At 34.7% G+C, this 23,571-nt stretch overlaps 1 protein-coding gene across 1 annotated transcript in view; it reads left to right on the top strand.

The window, feature by feature from the left end:
* Window positions 1-23,571, top strand: part of LOC144448938 (ABC transporter G family member 20-like) — a 66,201-nt gene that overhangs the window by 5,731 nt on the left and 36,899 nt on the right. The window contains exons 3-9 of the mRNA XM_078139320.1: window positions 1,194-1,353; window positions 2,555-2,709; window positions 8,376-8,483; window positions 11,228-11,396; window positions 12,903-12,971; window positions 20,319-20,490; window positions 22,858-22,957. Coding sequence (XP_077995446.1) covers window positions 1,194-1,353; window positions 2,555-2,709; window positions 8,376-8,483; window positions 11,228-11,396; window positions 12,903-12,971; window positions 20,319-20,490; window positions 22,858-22,957 — 933 coding nt within the window. The remainder of the gene's footprint in view (window positions 1-1,193; window positions 1,354-2,554; window positions 2,710-8,375; window positions 8,484-11,227; window positions 11,397-12,902; window positions 12,972-20,318; window positions 20,491-22,857; window positions 22,958-23,571) is intronic.

The raw sequence follows: 23,571 nt of genomic DNA, 5'->3' as shown, positions 1-23,571 counted from the left end.
ATGGGAATGCATCTAGGGATGTATAGATGAATAAATATTAAGGATACAATATCCTGCAAATATCCCTAGCAACCATAGCCATGCCCATGGCAACAGCCAAACCATCGTGTATTTCACAAAGAGAAACAACTGAATAAATATTCAAAAAATATATGTAAATTTGCCTACCAACAAGACCACGCCCATGGCAACAGCCAAATGATCACATATATTATGAAGATAATGGGGATTAATAGACAATTGACCAAACACTCAAAAAATGTATGTAAACTTGCCTAGCAACAAGACCACGCCATAGCAACAGCCAAATAGTCACATGTATTGCAAAGATAACAGGAATTGGAAGACAAATGAATGTACATTCCAAAAATGTATGCAAATGTACCTAGCAACAAGACCACACCATAGCAACAGCCAAATGATCACATATATTGTGAAGATAACAATGGGGATTAATAGACAATTGAATAAACATTCAAAAAATGTATGTAAATTTGCCTAGCAACAAGATCATGCCCATAGCAACATCCAAATAATCACGTATATTGCAAAGATAACAACAGGAATTGAAAGACAAATGAATAAACATTCCAAAAATGTATGCACATGTACCTAGCAACAAGACCATGCCCATAACAACAGCCAAATGATAACACATATTGCAAAGATGATATCAGAAATTCATACACAAGTGAACAAAAACATTCAAAAATGTATGCAAATATATCTAGCAACATGACTACACCCATAGCAACAGCCAAATGATCATGTATATCACTGTATTTAATACTGCATAACTAAATATTAACTTCAATCATAGACTCTATCCATAAACCATCAAAATTAAGCTATTACTTACATATTGCAGACACTTTGTAGCAATTATGTGTGGCTAATGTCTTTTAGGTCATGTCTATAGATAATACAGAACCAGATAAACATACACAATGCATTACTTTTTACTCAATATCAACCATATTGATTTTGATTTTGTTGTTAACAATCATGATTTATATTACAAATTAACTCAAAAACGCTAATACATGGAGACTACATTAAAGTGTCAATAGCAGGGGGGGGGGGGGGTAGGGCTATGTCTACCATTGTTAAAACATGCTCTGAATCCATAACGTCAACAACGTCAAAATGATAGTTGGTTAGTTTGACTCTAATTTTTCTGTATCTATGTATAGTTATGGACTATTAGGACCAAGTGGATGTGGTAAAACAACTCTTCTGAGATGTATGCTGGGAAGGCTAACAAAAGACCAAGGTGAAATCACAGTCAATGGTAAAGCACCTGGTACAGCTGGGCATGGGGTACCAGGGAGGATGGTGGGATATATGCCACAGGTAGGGTATATGGTATGGCACTTTGTACAGCTGGGCATGGAGTACCAGGGAGGATGGTGGGATATATGTCACAGGTAGGGTATATGGTATGGCGCCTTGTACAGCTGGGCATGGGGTACCAGGGAGGATGCTGGGATATATGCCACAGGTAGGGTATATGGTATGGTGCCTTGTACAGCTGGGCATGGGGTACCAGGGAGGATGCTGGGATATATGTCACAGGTAGGGTATATGGTATGGCGCCTTGTACAGCTGGGCATGGAGTACCAGGGAGGATGGTGGGATATATGGTATGGCGTCTTGTACAGCTGGGCATGGGGTACCAGGGAGGATGATGGGATATATGCCACAGGTAAGGTATATGGTATGGCACCTGGTACTGCTCATACGTGTGTACTGATACAGTTATAGATAAAGAAGTAAGTTAAACTCTTTTAAGTCTAGCCGTTTTGATTTATTTTGCCATAATATGGGGAGATCATATTTTAGCATTTATACCCACAGACACTGCCAATTAGTGAGAAAGTGTGAGTAAATATCGGTAAATGTTGGTTAATAAGACATGTAGAGTGTAGTTTTTGTTTACTGATGTCTATTACAACCACCAGCAATGTATTTTTTCACAATGCTGTTGAGTTTTGTTCACCTGTTGACTACGCTCGTCATAGTCTTAGTGCTAACGTGTACCCCTTATGACGTCATAAAATCCCGTGGTCTAGGCGGGACCGGAAATACCCGAAAACTCTCAAAGTAAATCCGAAGGGAACTGACTGAAAAAAGGTCATTTTAAGGTGTTTGCAGACGCTTTTTAAAAGTTTTAAAACCAGAATGCATTTCACAAACATGTCGTCTAGCAAATTAGCGATAGTGAATCTGAGCATTTTGAATCACCTTTAAGTAGTAAATTACTATATTATGTTTTGACAGATGGCTGGAAAGTAGGTAAACAACTTGATTGAATTTGCATATGCTGTGAAGGACACCTGGTGGCAATTAGGATCATCCAATTGTATGTGGCAACACAGTTGTTTTGACACTAGTATGAAAGGGACCATTTAAGATAACACTTATAAGGGTGGGCTAAAATAATTTTTTTTTAAATTTTGATGTTGGAGTTGAAACTTTTGTCAAAATGTGTTAACAGGTTCTTTGACAGTAATAAATATTCCTATTGGTTTATCATGTATTTGTATGATTGCAGGAGACAGCACTGTATAGTGAATTCACTATAGGCGAGACACTGACATTCTTTGGCAGACTTCATAAAATGAAGGAAAACAATATTAAGGATAGAATTCAGTTCCTGTTAGAATTCCTAGATCTACCTCCAAGGACAAGGATTATAGGACAACTCAGGTAAACAATGTCAGGACCAACTATAAATATAATATAATTAGATTTCTAGCTTTCTCTTTACCATATATAGCCTTTGTACCATAAATGGCATTCTCTGTACCATATATGGCCTCTGTACCATATATGGCATTCTCTGTACCATATATGTCATTATCTGTTCCATACATGGCATTCCCTGTACTATATATATTATTGAATTGATGACAAATAACATATAAACTTCTGCATCGAATCTTACTAAGTCTGTTCACAATCAGAAACCATGGTTCAACAGAGATGTTCGTGTAAAACTAAAAGCCAAGTCTGAAGACTAAATAAAACAATAAAATCTGTTAAACAACAGTATTGTGGTAAACTTGAAGACCAGTTCAAAGAAATGACTTGTGACATTTATGATAGGGATTGGAAGCACTTACATCCTACAAAAGTAAATCAAATACAATAGTTGACATCAATGTTAACCTTCCTGATTGTCTAAATGATTTCTATGCTCGTTTTGACAAGAAGAATTTAGACCCCCCTTACGCCTAGATACTGATCACAAAGAATAGCCTTTTACTATCATTGAGTCTGATGTACGTATAAGTGTTTTGTGAGTGTACACTCATATAAAGTGGCAGGTCCAGACAATATTCCGTTTTGAACCCTTCGTCATTGAGCTGATCAACTGTCAAGTGTATTTATGGACATATTCAATACCTCTCGTTCTCAGTGTATTGTGCCCACCGTGTTTCAATTAAGATATCCAAGAATCTCCAGTCAAGTGTCTGAATGACTATAGACCGGTTGCACTTACGTCTGTAATCATGAAATGCTTCAAATGTCTAATCTTGTATTATAATGTCTGTACTGCCAAAAACTATTGATTCATATCAGTTTGTGCACCATTTCAACCGCTCTGTCGAAGACACTGTTACAGTATGTCTTGCACTTCACAGTATAAATTCATCTAGACAAACTCAACTCTTATGTATGAAATCAATGCTCGTTGTCGATTTTATCTCTGCATATACAATTATATCTTCAAAGCTATGAATTAGTTCTTCTATGTGTAAGTGGATTTTCAGTTTTTTGTATGATAGACCACAACAGTTACAGTCTCATCTTCAGTTTTAAATACAGGTCAGTCTGGTGCTATTCAAAGTTATTGTATTCCCTTTTTACCTACCGTTGTACTTTTTTGTATCAACATAATATTGTTAAGTTTGCCAATGATACCACTGCCATAGGCTTAATCACTGACAACAGCGAGTCTGCATATGATATAGAAATTAAATTGTAAATTTAAGTGGTCCTTGACTTCAGTGTTAGAATTGGGGTATTTTCTGTGTTTCCATAGCTGTAACAGTTGAATTATTTTTTATTTTTAGTTGTTAGTTTATTGTACAATGTGCTGAGACGTAGTGTAGCACATTTCTTTAAGAATTAAAATAAACAATTATATTATAAACAAACCCAAAGAAGTTGTTGTCAATTTTCGAAAAGCTGGCATGACTCATACCCCAATCGATATTCATAGTAGAGAAATTGAAATTGTCACTATTTTCAAATTTCTGGGTATTCAACTTTCACATCACCTGTCTTGGCAAACAAATACTGAACATCTTGTAAAGAAAGCACAATAGCATCTTTATTTTCTGAGACGTGCAAAGAAATTTTGAATGAGTCATTGTATTTTAGTCAATATTTACTGCACTGTCATAGAGAGTATTTTAATGTATGGCATCACTATCTAGTTTAACAACATCACCAACAAAGAGTTGAATACACTTGAGACTCAAGAGAGTTGTCCGGCCAGCAAACTCACTAAATTTAATACTACATAACTAAACAACTTCAATCATAGACTCTATTCATAGACCATCAAAATTAAGCTATTACTTAATTGCAGATACTTTGTAGCAATTATGTGTGGCTGATGTCTTTTAGATCATGTATATAGATAATACAGAACCAGATAAACATACAGTCATTATTTTTGGTGCTCATATCACATTTACTCAATGGCAGCCATATTTGTAGTGAACAATCATGATTTACCAATTTATCAATTAACTAAAACATAGTACATGGAAACTACATTCAAGTGTCAACCCCTATATTGCCAGGTTTAACTTTCTTTTAAGACATTGACCTTTGACCTAATCCTGGATCTTCAGGTTAAGTTACTGAAATTGAGCGATAGTACCCTTCATTATCACAACATTTTGTGGTATTTATTTCCTGCCACCAATTTCTTTTAAATCATGTTTCCATTCAGTCACATTTGAGGGTATTGATTGATTGATTGATTGATTTTATTTGGGTAAAAATTTATACAAGTACATATTAAAATACAAGGATAAAAATTCACCGAGGATAACACATAAAAGTATTTTAAAAACACTTATTTCCAATGTGGTCCTCATAGGGGTATTCAAAACGCCATGGCAAAATTGTTACAACAACAACAAACAAACAAACATAATTAAAATAATTTTAAATGTATTACAGATGACAGAGCACCAAAAAAAAATTTAAAAAAATTTATAAAATACACAGACTACACCCACAATTTAAAAAAAGGAAGGACTAAAAAGTTACAAAATATTATGTTCTTTAACCTCTAATTTGTTCCATAGAAAAGATTTGACATGGTTTTTAAAACTATTTTTTGTATGAGATTGTTTCACTGAGAGTGGGAGACTATTCCAAAGACCAATGCCTGTGTAAGCGAATGAACTCTTACCCATACCACTGACTCTTGGAACTACACATGACAGTTCACTCGCTCTTGTTCTATAACTGTGCCGATTACAGACCAATTCTATATTGCAATATAAGTACTCAGGAGCACAATGATTTATGATGTTGAACATATGATTGAGTTTTAATTGCTCAACCCTCAATTCTACTGGGAACATACCTACCGGGTACAAGTTTAAATTGATTATATCCAATGTGTGTTCTAGTAGCAGCACTAAGTATGTATCTCATGATGTTATTTTGCAGAACTTGTAGTCTACCCTTCAACTTCTTTGTGAGACCACTGTACCACGATGAGCAGGCATAGTCGAAATGACACTGAATCAAAGCCGAGACAAGTAATTTCTTTGTTTTCAGATTAAAAGTTTATGAGTATTACAGTATAAAAATGTAAGTTTGTTTGCGCACTTTGATAGCACGCTAGAAGCTATAATCTCACCAGATAAAGACTGATCCAATGAAACCCCCAAGTATGACACACTCGCCTTAGATTCAATCTCATTCCTGTTACAACTCACATTGATTTTATTAGTTGTATGCAAATGTTTCTTGGAGGCAAATAAAATAGACTCAGTTTTACCCAGATGTAAAGATAGCTTATTGTCTGTTAACCATTCACTAACGGATGTCAACTTCATACTCAGGGTCTCCTCTATCTCTAACATATCCTTCCCTGATACCAACAATGCTGAGTCGTCAGCATACAGCATAAGTTTACACTTAACTGCAGCCTTCATATCATTCACATATATCAGAAATAGAAGAGGCCCGAGTATAGAGCCTTGGGGGACCCCACATGCAATTCCTTTAGATCCAGAATGAACACCATGGACATCAACGACTTGTGACCTACCAGTTAGATACGATTTGAACCACTTTACTGATATTTCATTTAGACCTAAATATCTAAGTGTAGTTAATAGTATTATCATAATGTACCGTATCGAAGGCCTTATGGAGATCTAACATAACCATACCGGTGAGGTTCCCTTTATCATTTTCTTGTTTGATATAGTCTGACAGGTGAATTAGACATGTATCAGTAGAATAAGAGGGCCTAAAACCAGACTGGAATTCATACAGTAAACTATTTTGGACAAGATAATCATTAATTTGATTGTACACCACTCTTTCAAACACCTTTGAAACAATATTCAATACAGACACAGGCCTATAATTACCAGCTTCAGTTTTACACTTCTTTTTGTACAGAGGCACAACTCTTGCTTTCTTCAGATCATCAGGAAAAGTACCCGTATGGATAGAAATATTCATAATATGAGCTAGGGGTTTGGCAATAATCGAAGCACCATCTTTTACAAATCTTGCAGGAATATTGTCTAAATCTGTCGCTTTACTGTCACTCACATTACCCAATAGCTTATAAATTTGATCTTCTGAAACAGATGATAAACCAAACATGTTGTCCGAGATATCTTTACAACAATAAAATTGTGTAATATGGGAAACACCATAGCGACCGGTACAAGCTGAAAGTTTATCAACAAGTGGAGAGGCAATAGTTGTAAAAAATGAATTAAAATGATCAGCAACCTTCAATTTATCGAAACACAAACCATTATCAACATTCAGAACAATATTACTGGATTTCGTTTTACATCTAAAAGAAGAGCCAAGGGTATATGTCATCTATGAAGACTTGTTCAATTGTTGTTTTCTTTCCAATCTTTAGTTTTCAATTTTATTCGCCTCTATTTATAAGAACACATGGAAAGCCAATTTCCAATATTTTTAATGCAAATGGCAATAAAATTATATTAATATTCATTGTCTTTCTCCTTGTGATCGAGATATTTTGTGACATGTTTCCTCTTCTCCCTGTACATTTTGTATATGTATATTTTTCTTACTGTTTCGTTTTCAGTCGAAGAAGAAGGGAGTGTGTGGTCATGACATGTCCATACAGAGAATGACATATATACGATAGTACAGAGAATGCCATGTATGCAAGTGTGGTACAGAGAATGCCATGTACGGTAGTACTGAGAATGCCATATATAGTACAGAGAAATTTGCCATGTGGGATATAGAGAATGCCATATATAGTGCAGAGAATGTGATGTATAGTACAGTGGATGCCATGTATGGTACAGAGAATGCCATGTATGGTACAGAGAATGCCATGTATAGTACAGTGGATGCCATGTATGGTACAGAGAATGCCATGTATGGTACAGAGAATGCCATGTATGGTACAGAAAATGCCATGTATAGTACAGAGAATGCCATGTATGGTAGAGAGAATGCAATATATAGTACAGAGAATGCCATGTATGGTAGAAAGAAAGCCATGTATAGTACAGAGAATGCCATGTATGGAACAGAGAATGCCATGTATAGTAAATAGAATGCCATGTACTGTACAGAGAATGCCATATGTATGGTACAGAGAACCATGTATAGTAAAGAGAATGCCATGTGTAGTACAGAGAATGCCATGCATAGTACAGAGAATGCCATGTATGATACAATGAATGCCACATATAGTACATAGAATACAGAGAATGCCATATATGGTAGAGAGAATGCCATCCAGGTATGAAGAGCCATATCTGGTACAGAGAATGTTATGTATGGTACAAAGATTATGCCATATACATATATGGTAACAGAGAATGCCATATTTTGTACAGAGAATGTCATATTTAGTACATGGTACAGAAAATTAGTATAATACAAAGAATGCCTGGATAACTTAATTTGGTTAGCAACTATAGTGAAACACCTGTCAAGATAACTTCTGTTAGCAAACATGGTGAAATACTTGGATAACTTTGGCTAGCAACCATGGTAAAACACTTGGATAACTTTACCACCCTTAACAAAAACACTGACCCAAAATTTGATATGATATGTAAATTGAGTAAGAATGTAAGTACACTTGTGTTTTTATATTTCAGTGGTGGTCAGCAGAGAAGAGTATCATTTGCTGTAGCCTTGCTGCATGAACCTGAACTTTTGATTCTAGATGAACCAACAGTAGGAGTTGACCCATTACTTAGAGAAAAGTAAGAACATTCAAAAAATGTCAAATAAAAGGAAGCATTCCAAATTTGTCCAAACTTCCCCTTTGATGTACCCCCCCCCCCCCCCCGACGATGAGATGGGGTTGATTTCAATTTCTTTCAGTGTATATACTAAGCTTTAAAAAGCTCAGTCATCAACCTTGTCATATTTCCATTATCAAAAGACGAAAGAGCCAGACCGCATAGTTTGGGCACTGAGGGCAGTATTTAGCAGCAATTTTTCCCTAGAAAGCGTCTGTATGAATTGTGTTGGACTGTAATTTCACTTTGACATCATGCTTGAAAAACTATAGAACTCACTACTACCTGACATCATATGCACAGTGAGGACTCCAGTCTTGATTGTTTTAAGCTTGTCTATATATAGTGATACATACATAGTTTTCTATTTAACTTTAATATCTTTGTCTATAGATAGTGATACATACATAGTTTCTATATAACTTTAATATCTTTGTCTATAGATAGTGATACATACATAGTTTCTATATAACTTTAATATCTTTGTCTATAGATAGTGATACATACATAGTTTCTATATAACTTTAATATCTTTGTCTATAAATAGTGATACATACATAGTTTCTATTTAACTTTAATATCTTTGTCTATAGATAGTGATACATACATAGTTTCTATTTAACTTTAATATCTGTCTATAGATAGTGATACATACATAGTTTCTATATAACTTTAATATCTTTGTCTATAGATAGTGATACATACATAGTTTTCTATTTAACTTTAATATCTTTGTCTATAGATAGTGATACATACATAGTTTCTATATAACTTTAATATCTTTGTCTATAGATAGTGATACATACATAGTTTCTATATAACTTTAATATCTTTGTCTATAGATAGTGATACATACATAGTTTCTATTTAACTTTAATATCTTTGTCTATAGATAGTGATACATACATAGTTTCTATTTAACTTTAATATCTTTGTCTATAGATAGTGATACATACATAGTTTCTATTTAACTTTAATATCTTTGTCTATAGATAGTGATACATACATAGTTTCTATTTAACTTTAATATCTGTCTATAGATAGTGATACATACATAGTTTCTATATAACTTTAATATCTTTGTCTATAGATAGTGATACATACATAGTTTTCTATTTAACTTTAATATCTTTGTCTATAGATAGTGATACATACATAGTTTCTATATAACTTTAATATCTTTGTCTATAGATAGTGATACATACATAGTTTCTATATAACTTTAATATCTTTGTCTATAGATAGTGATACATACATAGTTTCTATATAACTTTAATATCTTTGTCTATAAATAGTGATACATACATAGTTTCTATTTAACTTTAATATCTTTGTCTATAGATAGTGATACATACATAGTTTCTATTTAACTTTAATATCTGTCTATAGATAGTGATACATACATAGTTTCTATTTAACTTTAATATCTGTCTGTAGATAGTGATACATACATAGTTTCTATTTAACTTTAATATCTTTGTCTATAGATAGTGATACATACATAGTTTCTATATAACTTTTAATATCTTTGTCTATAGATAGTGATACATACATAGTTTCTATTTAACTTTAATATCTTTGTCTATAGATAGTGATACATACATAGTTTCTATATAACTTTAATATCTTTGTCTATAGATAGTGATACATACATAGTTTCTATTTAACTTTAATATCTTTGTCTATAGATAGTGATACATACATAGTTTCTATATAACTTTAATATCTTTGTCTATAGATAGTGATACATACATAGTTTCTATTTAACTTTAATATCTTTGTCTATAGATAGTGATACATACATAGTTTCTATATAACTTTAATATCTTTGTCTATAGATAGTGATACATACATAGTTTCTATTTAACTTTAATATCTTTGTCTATAGATAGTGATACATACATAGTTTCTATATAACTTTAATATCTTTGTCTATAGATAGTGATACATACATAGTTTCTATTTAACTTTAATATCTTTGTCTCTAGATAGTGATACATACATAGTTTCTATTTAACTTTAATATCTTTGTCTATAGATAGTGATACATACATAGTTTCTATTTAACTTTAATATCTTTGTCTATAGATAGTGATACATACATAGTTTCTATTTAACTTTAATATCTTTGTCTATAGATAGTGATACATACATAGTTTCTATATAACTTTAATATCTTTGTCTATAGATAGTGATACATACATAGTTTCTATATAACTTTAATATCTTTGTCTATAGATAGTGATACATACATAGTTTCTATATAACTTTAATATCTTTGTCTATAGATAGTGATACATACATAGTTTCTATTTAACTTTAATATCTTTGTCTATAGATAGTGATACATACATAGTTTCTATATAACTTTAATATCTTTGTCTATAGATAGTGATACATACATAGTTTCTATATAACTTTAATATCTTTGTCTATAGATAGTGATACATACATAGTTTCTATATAACTTTAATATCTTTGTCTATAGATAGTGATACATACATAGTTTCTATTTAACTTTAATATCTTTGTCTATAGATAGTGATACATACATAGTTTCTATATAACTTTAATATCTGTCTATAGATAGTGATACATACATAGTTTCTATATTATAACTTGTAGCTCTGTCTGTAGATAGTGAATACTTGACTTGTATAGTCTCTCTGTAACATGTGTCTGTTTTTTCACTTTGAAAAATTTAGAATATGGGAGCATCTAATGGAGCTAACTAAGTCTGGTCATGTGACTATTATCATTACCACTCATTACATTGAAGAAGCTAGGCAGGCTGCGATGGTTGGCATGATGAGAAGTGGTGTTCTATTGGCAGAGTCACCGCCACAAAACCTTATAGACCAACACAAGCTAGATGTAAGTGGAAGCGATTAACAACAAATACATCTTTCGTTCATTTAAGGACCAACCTCTCTTAGGAATATTTATTTCATATTTTCATTTCATGATGGAAATGTAGCCTTCCTTATCATACAGAATATTTATTTTTATTTAGCAGAAATATGATGTATGTGAAATTCTTTCAATTTTAAGCTCTCATCAGAATACTTAAAAATGGTTAATTGGTCATCTGATAAAATTAACAAGAAAGAAAAAGAAAGAAAGAAAGAAAGAAAGAAAGTAAAAAGGACAGAAAAATAAGTTAATGATACCAATTGGTGAATCCAATACTTTCAACTTTTAAATGACTTACAATGTAGAAATGACAATTACAGTCAGAAGGAAACTGGAAAATCATTTATTAGACTGTCGACAGTCGTTTGTGCCTTTTTTACTATGTTTTATGTAAAACTAAAGTCTTTGCCTCACTCTGATCCGGAGCAATACTATAACCATGTACTGATCGTAACAGCAAGTTCTGAAAGCGCGAGAGACTGTCATAGCATGATGGATCTCCTTTGCTATTACTTATTCATGATGTGACATCATGGAATTGGGCTTTACTCTACTGTATGATTTGCATACAGTTCAATGTAAGATCACTCAACATTCAACGCTTGTACACGTACACTGCAGTGCAAATTTGACCTCATAAATGTGTGTTTAAAATCGCCACCACTTACGTAAAGATTTGTTGTAAGAGCCACCACTAAAGTTATTGCTTTTGTACATTGTAGTGTTCAGCACCTATGAATTTTTAGAATATATGGTACTTTACAAGTGCTATTATCAGTATATTATTATTAAAGTGTTGTTAAGAAAAAAGGCTATTGTTAAAAAGGGTTGCTTTAAGACATTGTGTGTTTAAAAGCACCACCACTAGAGGACACTGCTAAAAATGGTTACCACTAGAGAGCGCTCTTTCTTTCAATACGGCCACCACTAGAAGGTGGTGCTTATTAGGAGCACTTTATTACATGAAAAGTTACTGTAACAGTATTTAGCAAAAACCTTGTTTTCAGAAATCATGTCAGATTAATTATGGTCATACAAATCACATCAATCTCTGTATCATCACAATGCTGTTGTTTTAGAGTATGTACAAATAAGAAAGGTAAAGTTTCCAAATGTGTATAACAAACGTGAAATTATATTTAAAGGGGCACAAGCTGAGTTTATATGGTTTTTTTAAATGTAATTTGCATATTAAGAGATTCTCACAGTATCCTACTTATTGCTGAAGTATATGTAGCTATCACTTGCATTTAACTGAAGTCAAAGCTGGGATATAGCTTATAAGTAATCCAATGACATAGTTTATTATACCACAATGTAAAGGAACTATGCAATCAACAGTTCAAACAATGCCAGAACATGAATTATAATGTCATGATAGTAAAAGCATGCATAGTTTTTTGGTAGTATTTTCATTAAGTCCTCTTATAATTATATGATGTGAATATTTGACTGTGTCTATTACAGACATTAGAAGCAGTCTTTCTAAAGCTGTGTCAGCTGGAAGGAGAAGAAAGAGCAACTAACTCTAACTCAGTAAGTATTTCAATCACTTCCCCAGCTGTAGTCATAATGCATTGTTTTTGCTAGACACTCTTAGAATATTTGTTAGTTTGCCAAAAAACAAACAAAATAGGACGATAATTTGTAAAGATGAAATTATATGGTTATCAAAACAGTGAATTGTGGCATACAAGTTATTTACAATAGAAATATAATCATTTATATCATGGTCAGTATATTAACAGAGAGTGTGAGTTGTGATGTTGTGGTGAGATTAGAACTGATGATGTACACTGGTGAGATTAGAACTGATGATGTACACTGGTGAGATTAGAACTGATCATGTACACTGGTGAGATTAGAACTGATCGTGTACACTGGTGAGATTAGAACTGATGATGTACACTGGTGAGATTAGAACTGATCATGTACACTGGTGAGATTAGAACTGATGATGTACACTGGTGAGATTAGAACTGATGATGTACACTGGTGAGATTAGAACTGATGATGTACACTGGTGAGATTAGAACTGATGATGTACACTGGTGAGATTAGAACTGATGATGTACACTGGTGAGATTAGAACTGATGATGTACACTGGTGAGATTAGAACTGATCATGTACACTGGTGAGATTAGAACTGATGATGTACACTGGTGAGATTAGAACTGATGATGTACACTGGTGAGATTAGAACTGATGATGTACACTGGTGAGATTAGAACTGATGATGTACACTGGTGAGATTAGAACTGATGATGTACACTGGTGAGATTAGAACTGATCATGTACACTGGTGAGATTAGAACTGATGATGTACACTGGTGAGATTAGAACTGATGATGTACACTGGTGAGATTAGAACTGATGATGTACACTGGTGAGATTAGAACTGATGATGTACACTGGTGAGATTAGAACTGATGATGTACACTGGTGAGATTAGAACTGATCATGTACACTGGTGAGATTAGAACTGATCATGTACACTGGTGAGATTAGAACTGATCATGTACACTGGTGAGATTAGAACTGATGATGTACACTGGTGAGATTAGAACTGATGATGTACACTGGTGAGATTAGAACTGATGATGTACACTGGTGAGATTAGAACTGATGATGTACACTGGTGAGATTAGAACTGATGATGTACACTGGTGAGATTAGAACTGATGATGTACACTGGTGAGATTAGAACTGATGATGTACACTGGTGAGATTAGAACTGATGATGTACACTGGTGAGATTAGAACTGATCATGTACACTGGTGAGATTAGAACTGATCATGTACACTGGTGAGATTAGAACTGATGATGTACACTGGTGAGATTAGAACTGATGATGTACACTGGTGAGATTAGAACTGATCATGTACACTGGTGAGATTAGAACTGATGATGTACACTGGTGAGATTAGAACTGATGATGTACACTGGTGAGATTAGAACTGATCATGTACACTGGTGAGATTAGAACTGATCATGTACACTGGTGAGATTAGAACTGATCATGTACACTGGTGAGATTAGAACTGATCATGTACACTGGTGAGATTAGAACTGATCATGTACACTGGTGAGATTAGAACTGATGATGTACACTGGTGAGATTAGAACTGATGATGTACACTGGTGAGATTAGAACTGATGATGTACACTGGTGAGATTAGAACTGATGATGTACACTGGTGAGATTAGAACTGATGATGTACACTGGTGAGATTAGAACTGATCATGTACACTGGTGAGATTAGAACTGATCATGTACACTGGTGAGATTAGAACTGATGATGTACACTGGTGAGATTAGAACTGATGATGTACACTGGTGAGATTAGAACTGATCATGTACACTGGTGAGATTAGAACTGATGATGTACACTGGTGAGATTAGAACTGATGATGTACACTGGTGAGATTAGAACTGATCATGTACACTGGTGAGATTAGAACTGATCATGTACACTGGTGAGATTAGAACTGATCATGTACACTGGTGAGATTAGAACTGATCATGTACACTGGTGAGATTAGAACTGATCATGTACACTGGTGAGATTAGAACTGATGATGTACACTGGTGAGATTAGAACTGATGATGTACACTGGTGAGATTAGAACTGATCATGTACACTGGTGAGATTAGAACTGATGATGTACACTGGTGAGATTAGAACTGATCATGTACACTGGTGAGATTAGAACTGATCATGTACACTGGTGAGATTAGAACTGATCATGTACACTGGTGAGATTAGAACTAATGATGTACACTGGTGAGATTAGAACTGATGATGTACACTGGTGAGATTAGAACTGATGATGTACACTGGTGAGATTAGAACTGGTGATGTACACTGGTGAGATTAGAACTGATCATGTACACTGGTGAGATTAGAACTGATCATGTACACTGGTGAGATTAGAACTGATCATGTACACTGGTGAGATTAGAACTGATGATGTACACTGGTGAGATTAGAACTGATGATGTACACTGGTGAGATTAGAACTGATCATGTACACTGGTGAGATTAGAACTGATCATGTACACTGGTGAGATTAGAACTGATGATGTACACTGGTGAGATTAGAACTGATGATGTACACTGGTGAGATTAGAACTGATCATGTACACTGGTGAGATTAGAACTGATGATGTACACTGGTGAGATTAGAACTGGTGATGTACACTGGTGAGATTAGAACTGATGATGTACACTGGTGAGATTAGAACTGATGATGTACACTGGTGAGATTAGAACTGATCATGTACACTGGTGAGATTAGAACTGATCATGTACACTGGTGAGATTAGAACTGATCATGTACACTGGTGAGATTAGAACTGATGATGTACACTGGTGAGATTAGAACTGATCATGTACACTGGTGAGATTAGAACTGATCATGTACACTGGTGAGATTAGAACTGATCATGTACACTGGTGAGATTAGAACTGATCATGTACACTGGTGAGATTAGAACTGATCATGTACACTGGTGAGATTAGAACTGATGATGTAGACTGGTGAGATTAGAACTGATGATGTAGACTGGTGAGATTAGAACTGATGATGTACACTGGTGAGATTAGAACTGATGATGTAGACTGGTGAGATTAGAACTGATCATGTACACTGGTGAGATTAGAACTGATGATGTAGACTGGTGAGATTAGAACTGATCATGTACACTGGTGAGATTAGAACTGATCATGTACACTGGTGAGATTAGAACTGATCATGTACACTGGTGAGATTAGAACTGATCATGTACACTGGTGAGATTAGAACTGATGATGTACACTGGTGAGATTAGAACTGATCATGTACACTGGTGAGATTAGAACTGATCATGTACACTGGTGAGATTAGAACTGATCATGTAGACTGGTGAGATTAGAACTGATGATGTACACTGGTGAGATTAGAACTGATGATGTGCACTGGTGAGATTAGAACTGATCATGTACACTGGTGAGATTAGAACTGATGATGTACACTGGAGAGATTAGAACTGATCATGTACACTGGTGAGATTAGAACTGATCATGTACACTGGTGAGATTAGAACTGATGATGTACACTGGTGAGATTAGAACTGATCGTGTACACTGGTGAGATTAGAACTGGTGATGTACACTGGTGAGATTAGAACTGATCATGTACACTGGTGAGATTAGAACTGATCATGTACACTGGTGAGATTAGAACTGATGATGTACACTGGTGAGATTAGAACTGATCATGTACACTGGTGAGATTAGAACTGATCATGTACACTGGTGAGATTAGAACTGATCATGTACACTGGTGAGATTAGAACTGATCATGTACACTGGTGAGATTAGAACTGGTGATGTACACTGGTGAGATTAGAACTGATGATGTACACTGGTGAGATTAGAACTGATCATGTACACTGGTGAGATTAGAACTGATCATGTACACTGGTGAGATTAGAACTGGTGATGTACACTGGTGAGATTAGAACTGATCATGTACACTAGTGAGATTAGAACTGATCATGTACACTGGTGAGATTAGAACTGATGATGTACACTGGTGAGATTAGAACTGATGATGTACACTGGTGAGATTAGAACTGATGATGTACACTGGTGAGATTAGAACTGATGATGTACACTGGTGAGATTAGAACTGATCATGTACACTGGTGAGATTAGAACTGATCATGTACACTGGTGAGATTAGAACTGGTGATGTACACTGGTGAGATTAGAACTGATCATGTACACTGGTGAGATTAGAACTGATGATGTACACTGGTGAGATTAGAACTGATCATGTACACTGGTGAGATTAGAACTGATGATGTACACTGGTGAGATTAGAACTGATCATGTACACTGGTGAGATTAGAACTGTAATGAAATGTTTGTAGATTAGCTGTAGTACAAACTTTATTTAAAAGGCATTGCAGTAATTTCTAGGACAATGTTAATACCAATGTTAATTAGCTAATATTGACAGTTTGATCGATAATTAGAGGCAAGATCAATAGTTCAATGTCGGATAAAAAACTAAATTCATTTACTGGGGGGGGGGGGGGGGGTGTTTGACCCATTTCAGTTCTCTTCTGATAAAATCGATTTTGTTTTCAGTTGAATTTGTTTTGCACCAAGTAGTATGTACTCACACTACTCATTCTACTCTCCCAAATGTGAAAATAAAGGTCAAATGGCAAAAAAATCTAAGTTATTCACCTCAGTGGCGAATCAAAATTCTCACCAACCGAGAGTCAATGGCCATTTCCCCGACTTTACAATGTGTGTAAAATAATTTGACTGGCAGCCACCATGTTTCTTCTGAAACTGCAGTCATCATTAAGCGATGTATGTACAAAGTTTTATACATTGAAACTATAGGTCTGTTAGCAAGATTTAACATAACGTTGTATGGAGTATCAAGGCATCATGGACCATCGTAAGTTAGAAATGGTTACACCATGAATACACCGTGTTGAAAAGCCAGCATACATGTACGGGCCATGTGGGAAGCAGGCCTACCAATCATGCCAATTGCCAAGCATTGGTTGAAGTAATATTACGTGGTTAGGCAATTGAAGTATGGTTTTGACTTTTATATCGCCTATAAAAAGACTTTTGTTTTACATATTCTGAAAGAATATTCAGTTCATTTTGGTCCGCAAGTTCAGGAACATTCATAGCCCAAATTTCATATCAGAAAATGACATTTTTCTTTCATATTTCTACTAAAAATTTTGTTTGAAATAACTTAAAATATAATTCGATCAAATAGTATAAATCTAAGAGGTTTAATTTAGTTTGTAATTTGTTTCACACTAAATATGCTTAAATTCAGATGACAAATCCGCGGCTCAAATTTTACGACTGGTGATTGTATACGTAGCTACAGTTGGATGATATGTCGTGTGGTTTTGGTGTCGTCTCTCTGTTGTCCTTATGGCATGCAAATGCACACCTGTGTCAATTTAGTCTTCTTGTTCTCAGAATTGTTCATGAAACAATCATGCTATTGTAAATATTACATAGTTCACAATAAAGCTACATCAAAATCTTGACGTACTTCTCATGACAATCAAAGATTGTTCTATATTTTGAATTGAAAGGTACTCCTATACTGAGCTTAGGATATTCTTGTCGGTACTTCTACATTGTTAGAAATAGATTTGCTCATCCCTGATCAAATTTAACTGTGAAACAAAATTTATGTATCCCATTGTAATATTGTGTTATTCATTCATATGATAAAGAGTTGCACAATAACTGGATTCTTACCAGGAATAGAAAAAACAAACAAATAAATTTACAAAATAAAGACAGAAGTGTATACAGTGCAAAGATTGGTCAGTGGTATTGCTCAAAGAATTGTTTAGACAGCTTAATCCTCTTTCTATGTAACGTGTTCTTGTGTACAAACAAATACCCTCTTGGGAGAAACGGGATTAAAAGATGTGATGAATCAGTGGTTGATCTAATGTAGGAAGGAACATTAATACAATGTAAATTCCTATTTTAGCATCTACAATAGAAATACACAGTAAACTGGCAAATTTTAGTTCAGCATGATAGAGTCAAGATTTTGATGGAGGCAAAGTTTAGTATAACTGTTAGTGCTCACGATAACAATAATAAGATAATAAGACAAAATATTGGAAATTAAGACAAGACAATGTAAGAACAAACAATGTAACATTTTCGATGTTTACAGTTTGTGGCTAATGATTTTTCCATGTGGCTAATGGAAAATAGACAACATTAGCCAAATGTGGGAAATTTGGTGAATGATTTTTGAAGCCCAGTGCTAGCACAGAAATAGAAATATTTCGGAAAAATGCCCAATCAGGAAATGTAAGAATTTTCACTCCAAGTAAATGCATGACACTGAAGATATGTTGGGAATGAGGTCAAAATCCATGATAATCTCTGTGTGTGTGCATGCACACATCTCACTCTTTGAAATGTCTTTTCTCTGTGTCTGTATTCGGACGACAAACGATTAGGGACAGCTGGTAACTTTGGTAAGTCATTTGACCAGTCCCGCTGTACATGTGTGTTCTCACAATGTACAAAACGCTATCAAATGATTTTGAGAGACTAACAAACAAGATCTGGGAAATCAATATTAAAAAATAACAGAGTAATGCCGTCCATAAATGTATGTAAAAGTTGTGTTACCATAAGTGGAATTGTAGCGATTGCTTCCAGTTAAACTTTGGAACGGGAAAAAGAGCACAAAAACAGAAGAAAAACCCTCAAAATCACAGTAAACGCTACAATTGTTGCAGCTGGTGTAAGACCTGGTTTGAGTGAACCATGTAATTTCATAAATGTTAAATGGAAGGCCGATTCATTGAAGAGTGTGGGCAACTTTGCAGTGTTGGTACAATCAATAATAATAACAATATTTATGATTCGTTGCCGACTTCAATGTTTTTCTTTTATACATTGATGGTCCTGAATAAAGATTAGCAAGCTTGCCAAAGTGTGATAGTAAAGTTGAGTATATAAATACAAATATGTTTATACCAACTTATAACCTGTACATGAAATGGTTTCTTCCGGATAAAGTTTTAGGGTCCTATAACTTCACCCTTGGTGCTACACCACTGTTCTAATAAACAAGAAAGGCCTAAGTATGGCTTAGACATCACTTACAAAATAAACATGTGGCTTGATATGGGGCGATCAAACTGTCAATATTATGGAGTAATTAGCTAGCAACATTGGTATGTTGCTGTTCTAGAAATTACTGTGATGCCTGTAAAAAGTCAAAATGTTCATGTTATTGTCATCTGAAGAGTTTTCTAAATAACTTGAAGTGGATGATGGTCATAATGTGTATTCTTTACCAACAGCTTGAGGAAGTATCCATTAATTACCAAGCAATAGACAAAACATATGGTGTCAATCAAAGTAGTTTCCATGGTGACAAGATGATTGAAAGGAGTGGTGATTATGATGAAGTTGAGCCAGATGAGCACACTTCACTGCTTGACAAGAGAAGTGATTACAGAACAAAGAACAGCAGAGGTTGTTGCTGTGAGTTGAGTCTTGTCTTATAATTACTATGACAATAGTAATACAGATTTGTTTGTATAGTTTACCCACCAAAGGGCTCTGTCTATCAGTGCGTGTGTGTGTGTGTGTGTGTGTGTGTGTGTGTGTGTGCATGCGTGCATGGGGGTGTGTAATATGTCATTTCTCAGACATGCAACATCCGATTTCTTTCAAACCTGATACAAAGGTGACATCATATGGGACATATACATGTCAATTTGATTTTAGCACAACTGAACTGATAAGGTTCAGTAGTGCTATAGGCATCGCGAAATGTCTGTCTATCTGTCTGTGTGTGTGTGTGTGTGTGTGTGTGTGTGTGTGTGTGTGTAAACAACTTAAAGTCAAAAACTGCTGGACCGATTACTTTGATATTTGGTGGTCATGTCACTTTAGGTGTCTAGTAGAGATATTGTTCAAATGAAAATGATCACGTCAGAGATGTGCATTTTGCATCAAAAAATGTGATTTTTGGTAAAAAAAACTTAAACTCCAAAACTACTTGGCAGATTGGCCTGAAATTTGGTGGAAACATTTTTAGGGGGGAGTAAATTAAGATTTGTTCATGACATGATGATTCCATCAGTAATATGCAAATTAGGGCTAAAAATGTGTCTTTTTAGTCAAAAAATCTTTAATTCCAAAACTACTCAGCAGATTGGGCTGAAATTTAATGGGAATGAATATAGAGATGTATGGACGAAGAAATGTTAAGCATACAATGATTCCATGAGTGATATGCAAATTAGGTGTAAAAAATTGGTCAAAAATTTATATCTCAAAAAGTACTTGGTGAATGAGACTGAAATTTGGCGAGATGTTCCTTGAAGTGTTATTCTGTAGATTTTCTTCAAATATTTTGACACAATTGCCCTTAGCAACCATGGCCATGCCCTTAGCAACAACCAAATGGCAGTATATTTTGGTCAAATAACAATATCATCTGGTAGGTAAATGTATGCAAATATCCCTAGCAACCATGACCACGCCCATAACAACAGCCAAATGGTGGTGTATTTCACAAAGATAACAGGGATTAATAGACAAGTGAATAAACATCCGTAAAAATGTATGTAAATTTGCCTAGCAACAAGACCATGATAGCAACAGCCTAATGATCACATATATTGCAAAGATAACAGGGATTAATAGACAAATGAATAAACTTTCAAATAATGTGTGCAGATATACCTAGCAATAAGACCACACCCATAGCAACAGCCAAATGATCATGTATATTGCAAAGATAACATCAGGGATTCATAGACAAGTGAACAAACATTCAAAAAATGTATGCAAATATACTAGTATGTCTAGCAACATGACCACGCCCATAGCAACAGCCAATGATCATGTATATTGCAAAGATAACAACATGGTTGGATACGTTATGCAACTAGATAGCCATTCAGCAAATGAACACCTATACCTAGCATGGATCAACATGTGGATAAACGTTTTTGAAAACTGTACAGTTGTGCTGCAATGCCATTGGCACCATTTTTTGATATATGCAATTTGACTGCATGGTGACCATATTTGTAGTTAAAAATCAATATTTACAATGTACAAATTGTATTGCATAACTCAAAAACTGTAATATGCAGACACTCAATTCAAGTGTCTACCCCCATATATTGTCAGATGCAAGCTATCTTTTGAGACCTTGAACTGTGACCTTTAACCTTCACCTTTAGGGCTAATTGTCAATTCCTGCCCTTCCAGGCAGATCGTAGTATTTACATGTTGCCAATTTCTTTTAAATCATGTTTACAAGTAATATTGAAGAAAAGAAGCACACATAAGCATTTATTTTTGGTGCTCATGTATTTTTTGCTGAATGGGAGACATTTGTATTAAACAATCTGTATATTTAATACTGCTTAACTAAACAACTTTAGTTGGATGAACTCTATTCACAGATCATCATAAATTAAGCTATTACTTGCATATTGTACACACTTTAGCCGTATTTGTAGTGAACAATTGTGATTTACCAATTAACTCATAAATCTTAATACATGTAGACTACATTCAAGTGTTTATTCCTATATTGCCGTATGGAAACTTTCATTTTTACACATTCACATTGACCTTTGACTTAGGTCTGGATCTTCAGGTTCAGTTACATTTATTTCAGCAATCCCCTGCATTATGAGTCACTTTGTAGTATTTATTTGTTGTCACCAATTTCTTTTAAATCATGTCTCCATTCACTGAGTCACATTTAAGTGGGGGGGGGGGGGGAGGGAGAGGGGGGGGAGTATGTCTTGTATGAAGACTTGTATGTCTTCATATCTGTATACTTCATTTAACTTGACTGTTCTCATTTCTGGATGGCAGGTGGTGGGTGTTGTCAGAATTGTGGACAAGTGGTACCAAGTGGTTGGAATCTGTTAGCATTGGTTATCAAAGATCTCAATAGATTCAAGAGAAGACCTGGGTTAGTTTTTTAGCCCCCAACGGACACTGTCCAAAGGGCCGGGGCTTATATGTTTGGTTCCCTCAATCCAGCCATCTGTGTGTGCATGCTTGACCTCCATATTCAAGGTCAAATAGTGGCAATAATTTATTCCGAACAAGATATAGTAATTACACACTACATGTACAAATACATGTGCTAGGCAAGATAAATATGTTTATCAATAGCGAGCGGGAAAGGGGAATGGAAATAGTTGCCTTGCAACTTATCTAGTCCAGCCCCAAGCAATATACAATTGACAGAGGGGGCTATTACATTGGGTTCCATCCATCCTTGCATGCGTGCATGCACCCATATATCTCTGGCATGCACAGATTCATTCAGCATGCAGTGATTTCACTCAAACCTAGTACAAAGGTAATATGCTGTGTGAGACTAAACCTTTCAAATTCTGAAACAAAATGGCAAACTGTCATTAAATCAAATAGCTAAGAATACTGACCTGACTTAGTACCTTCAATTAATACTGTAATGTTTGATAAAATAATTTTAAATGGTATCAACAATATACAATTTCCATTGTGATCAGCACCTATGTTAATATAACACCAGATAGCACTCTTTTAGTCCTTAAA

Source organism: Glandiceps talaboti, chromosome 18 (genome assembly GCF_964340395.1).
Source record: "Glandiceps talaboti chromosome 18, keGlaTala1.1, whole genome shotgun sequence".
In the NCBI taxonomy this organism is placed as follows: domain Eukaryota; kingdom Metazoa; phylum Hemichordata; class Enteropneusta; family Spengelidae; genus Glandiceps; species Glandiceps talaboti.
This window is presented reverse-complemented; position numbering and strand designations above follow the sequence as displayed.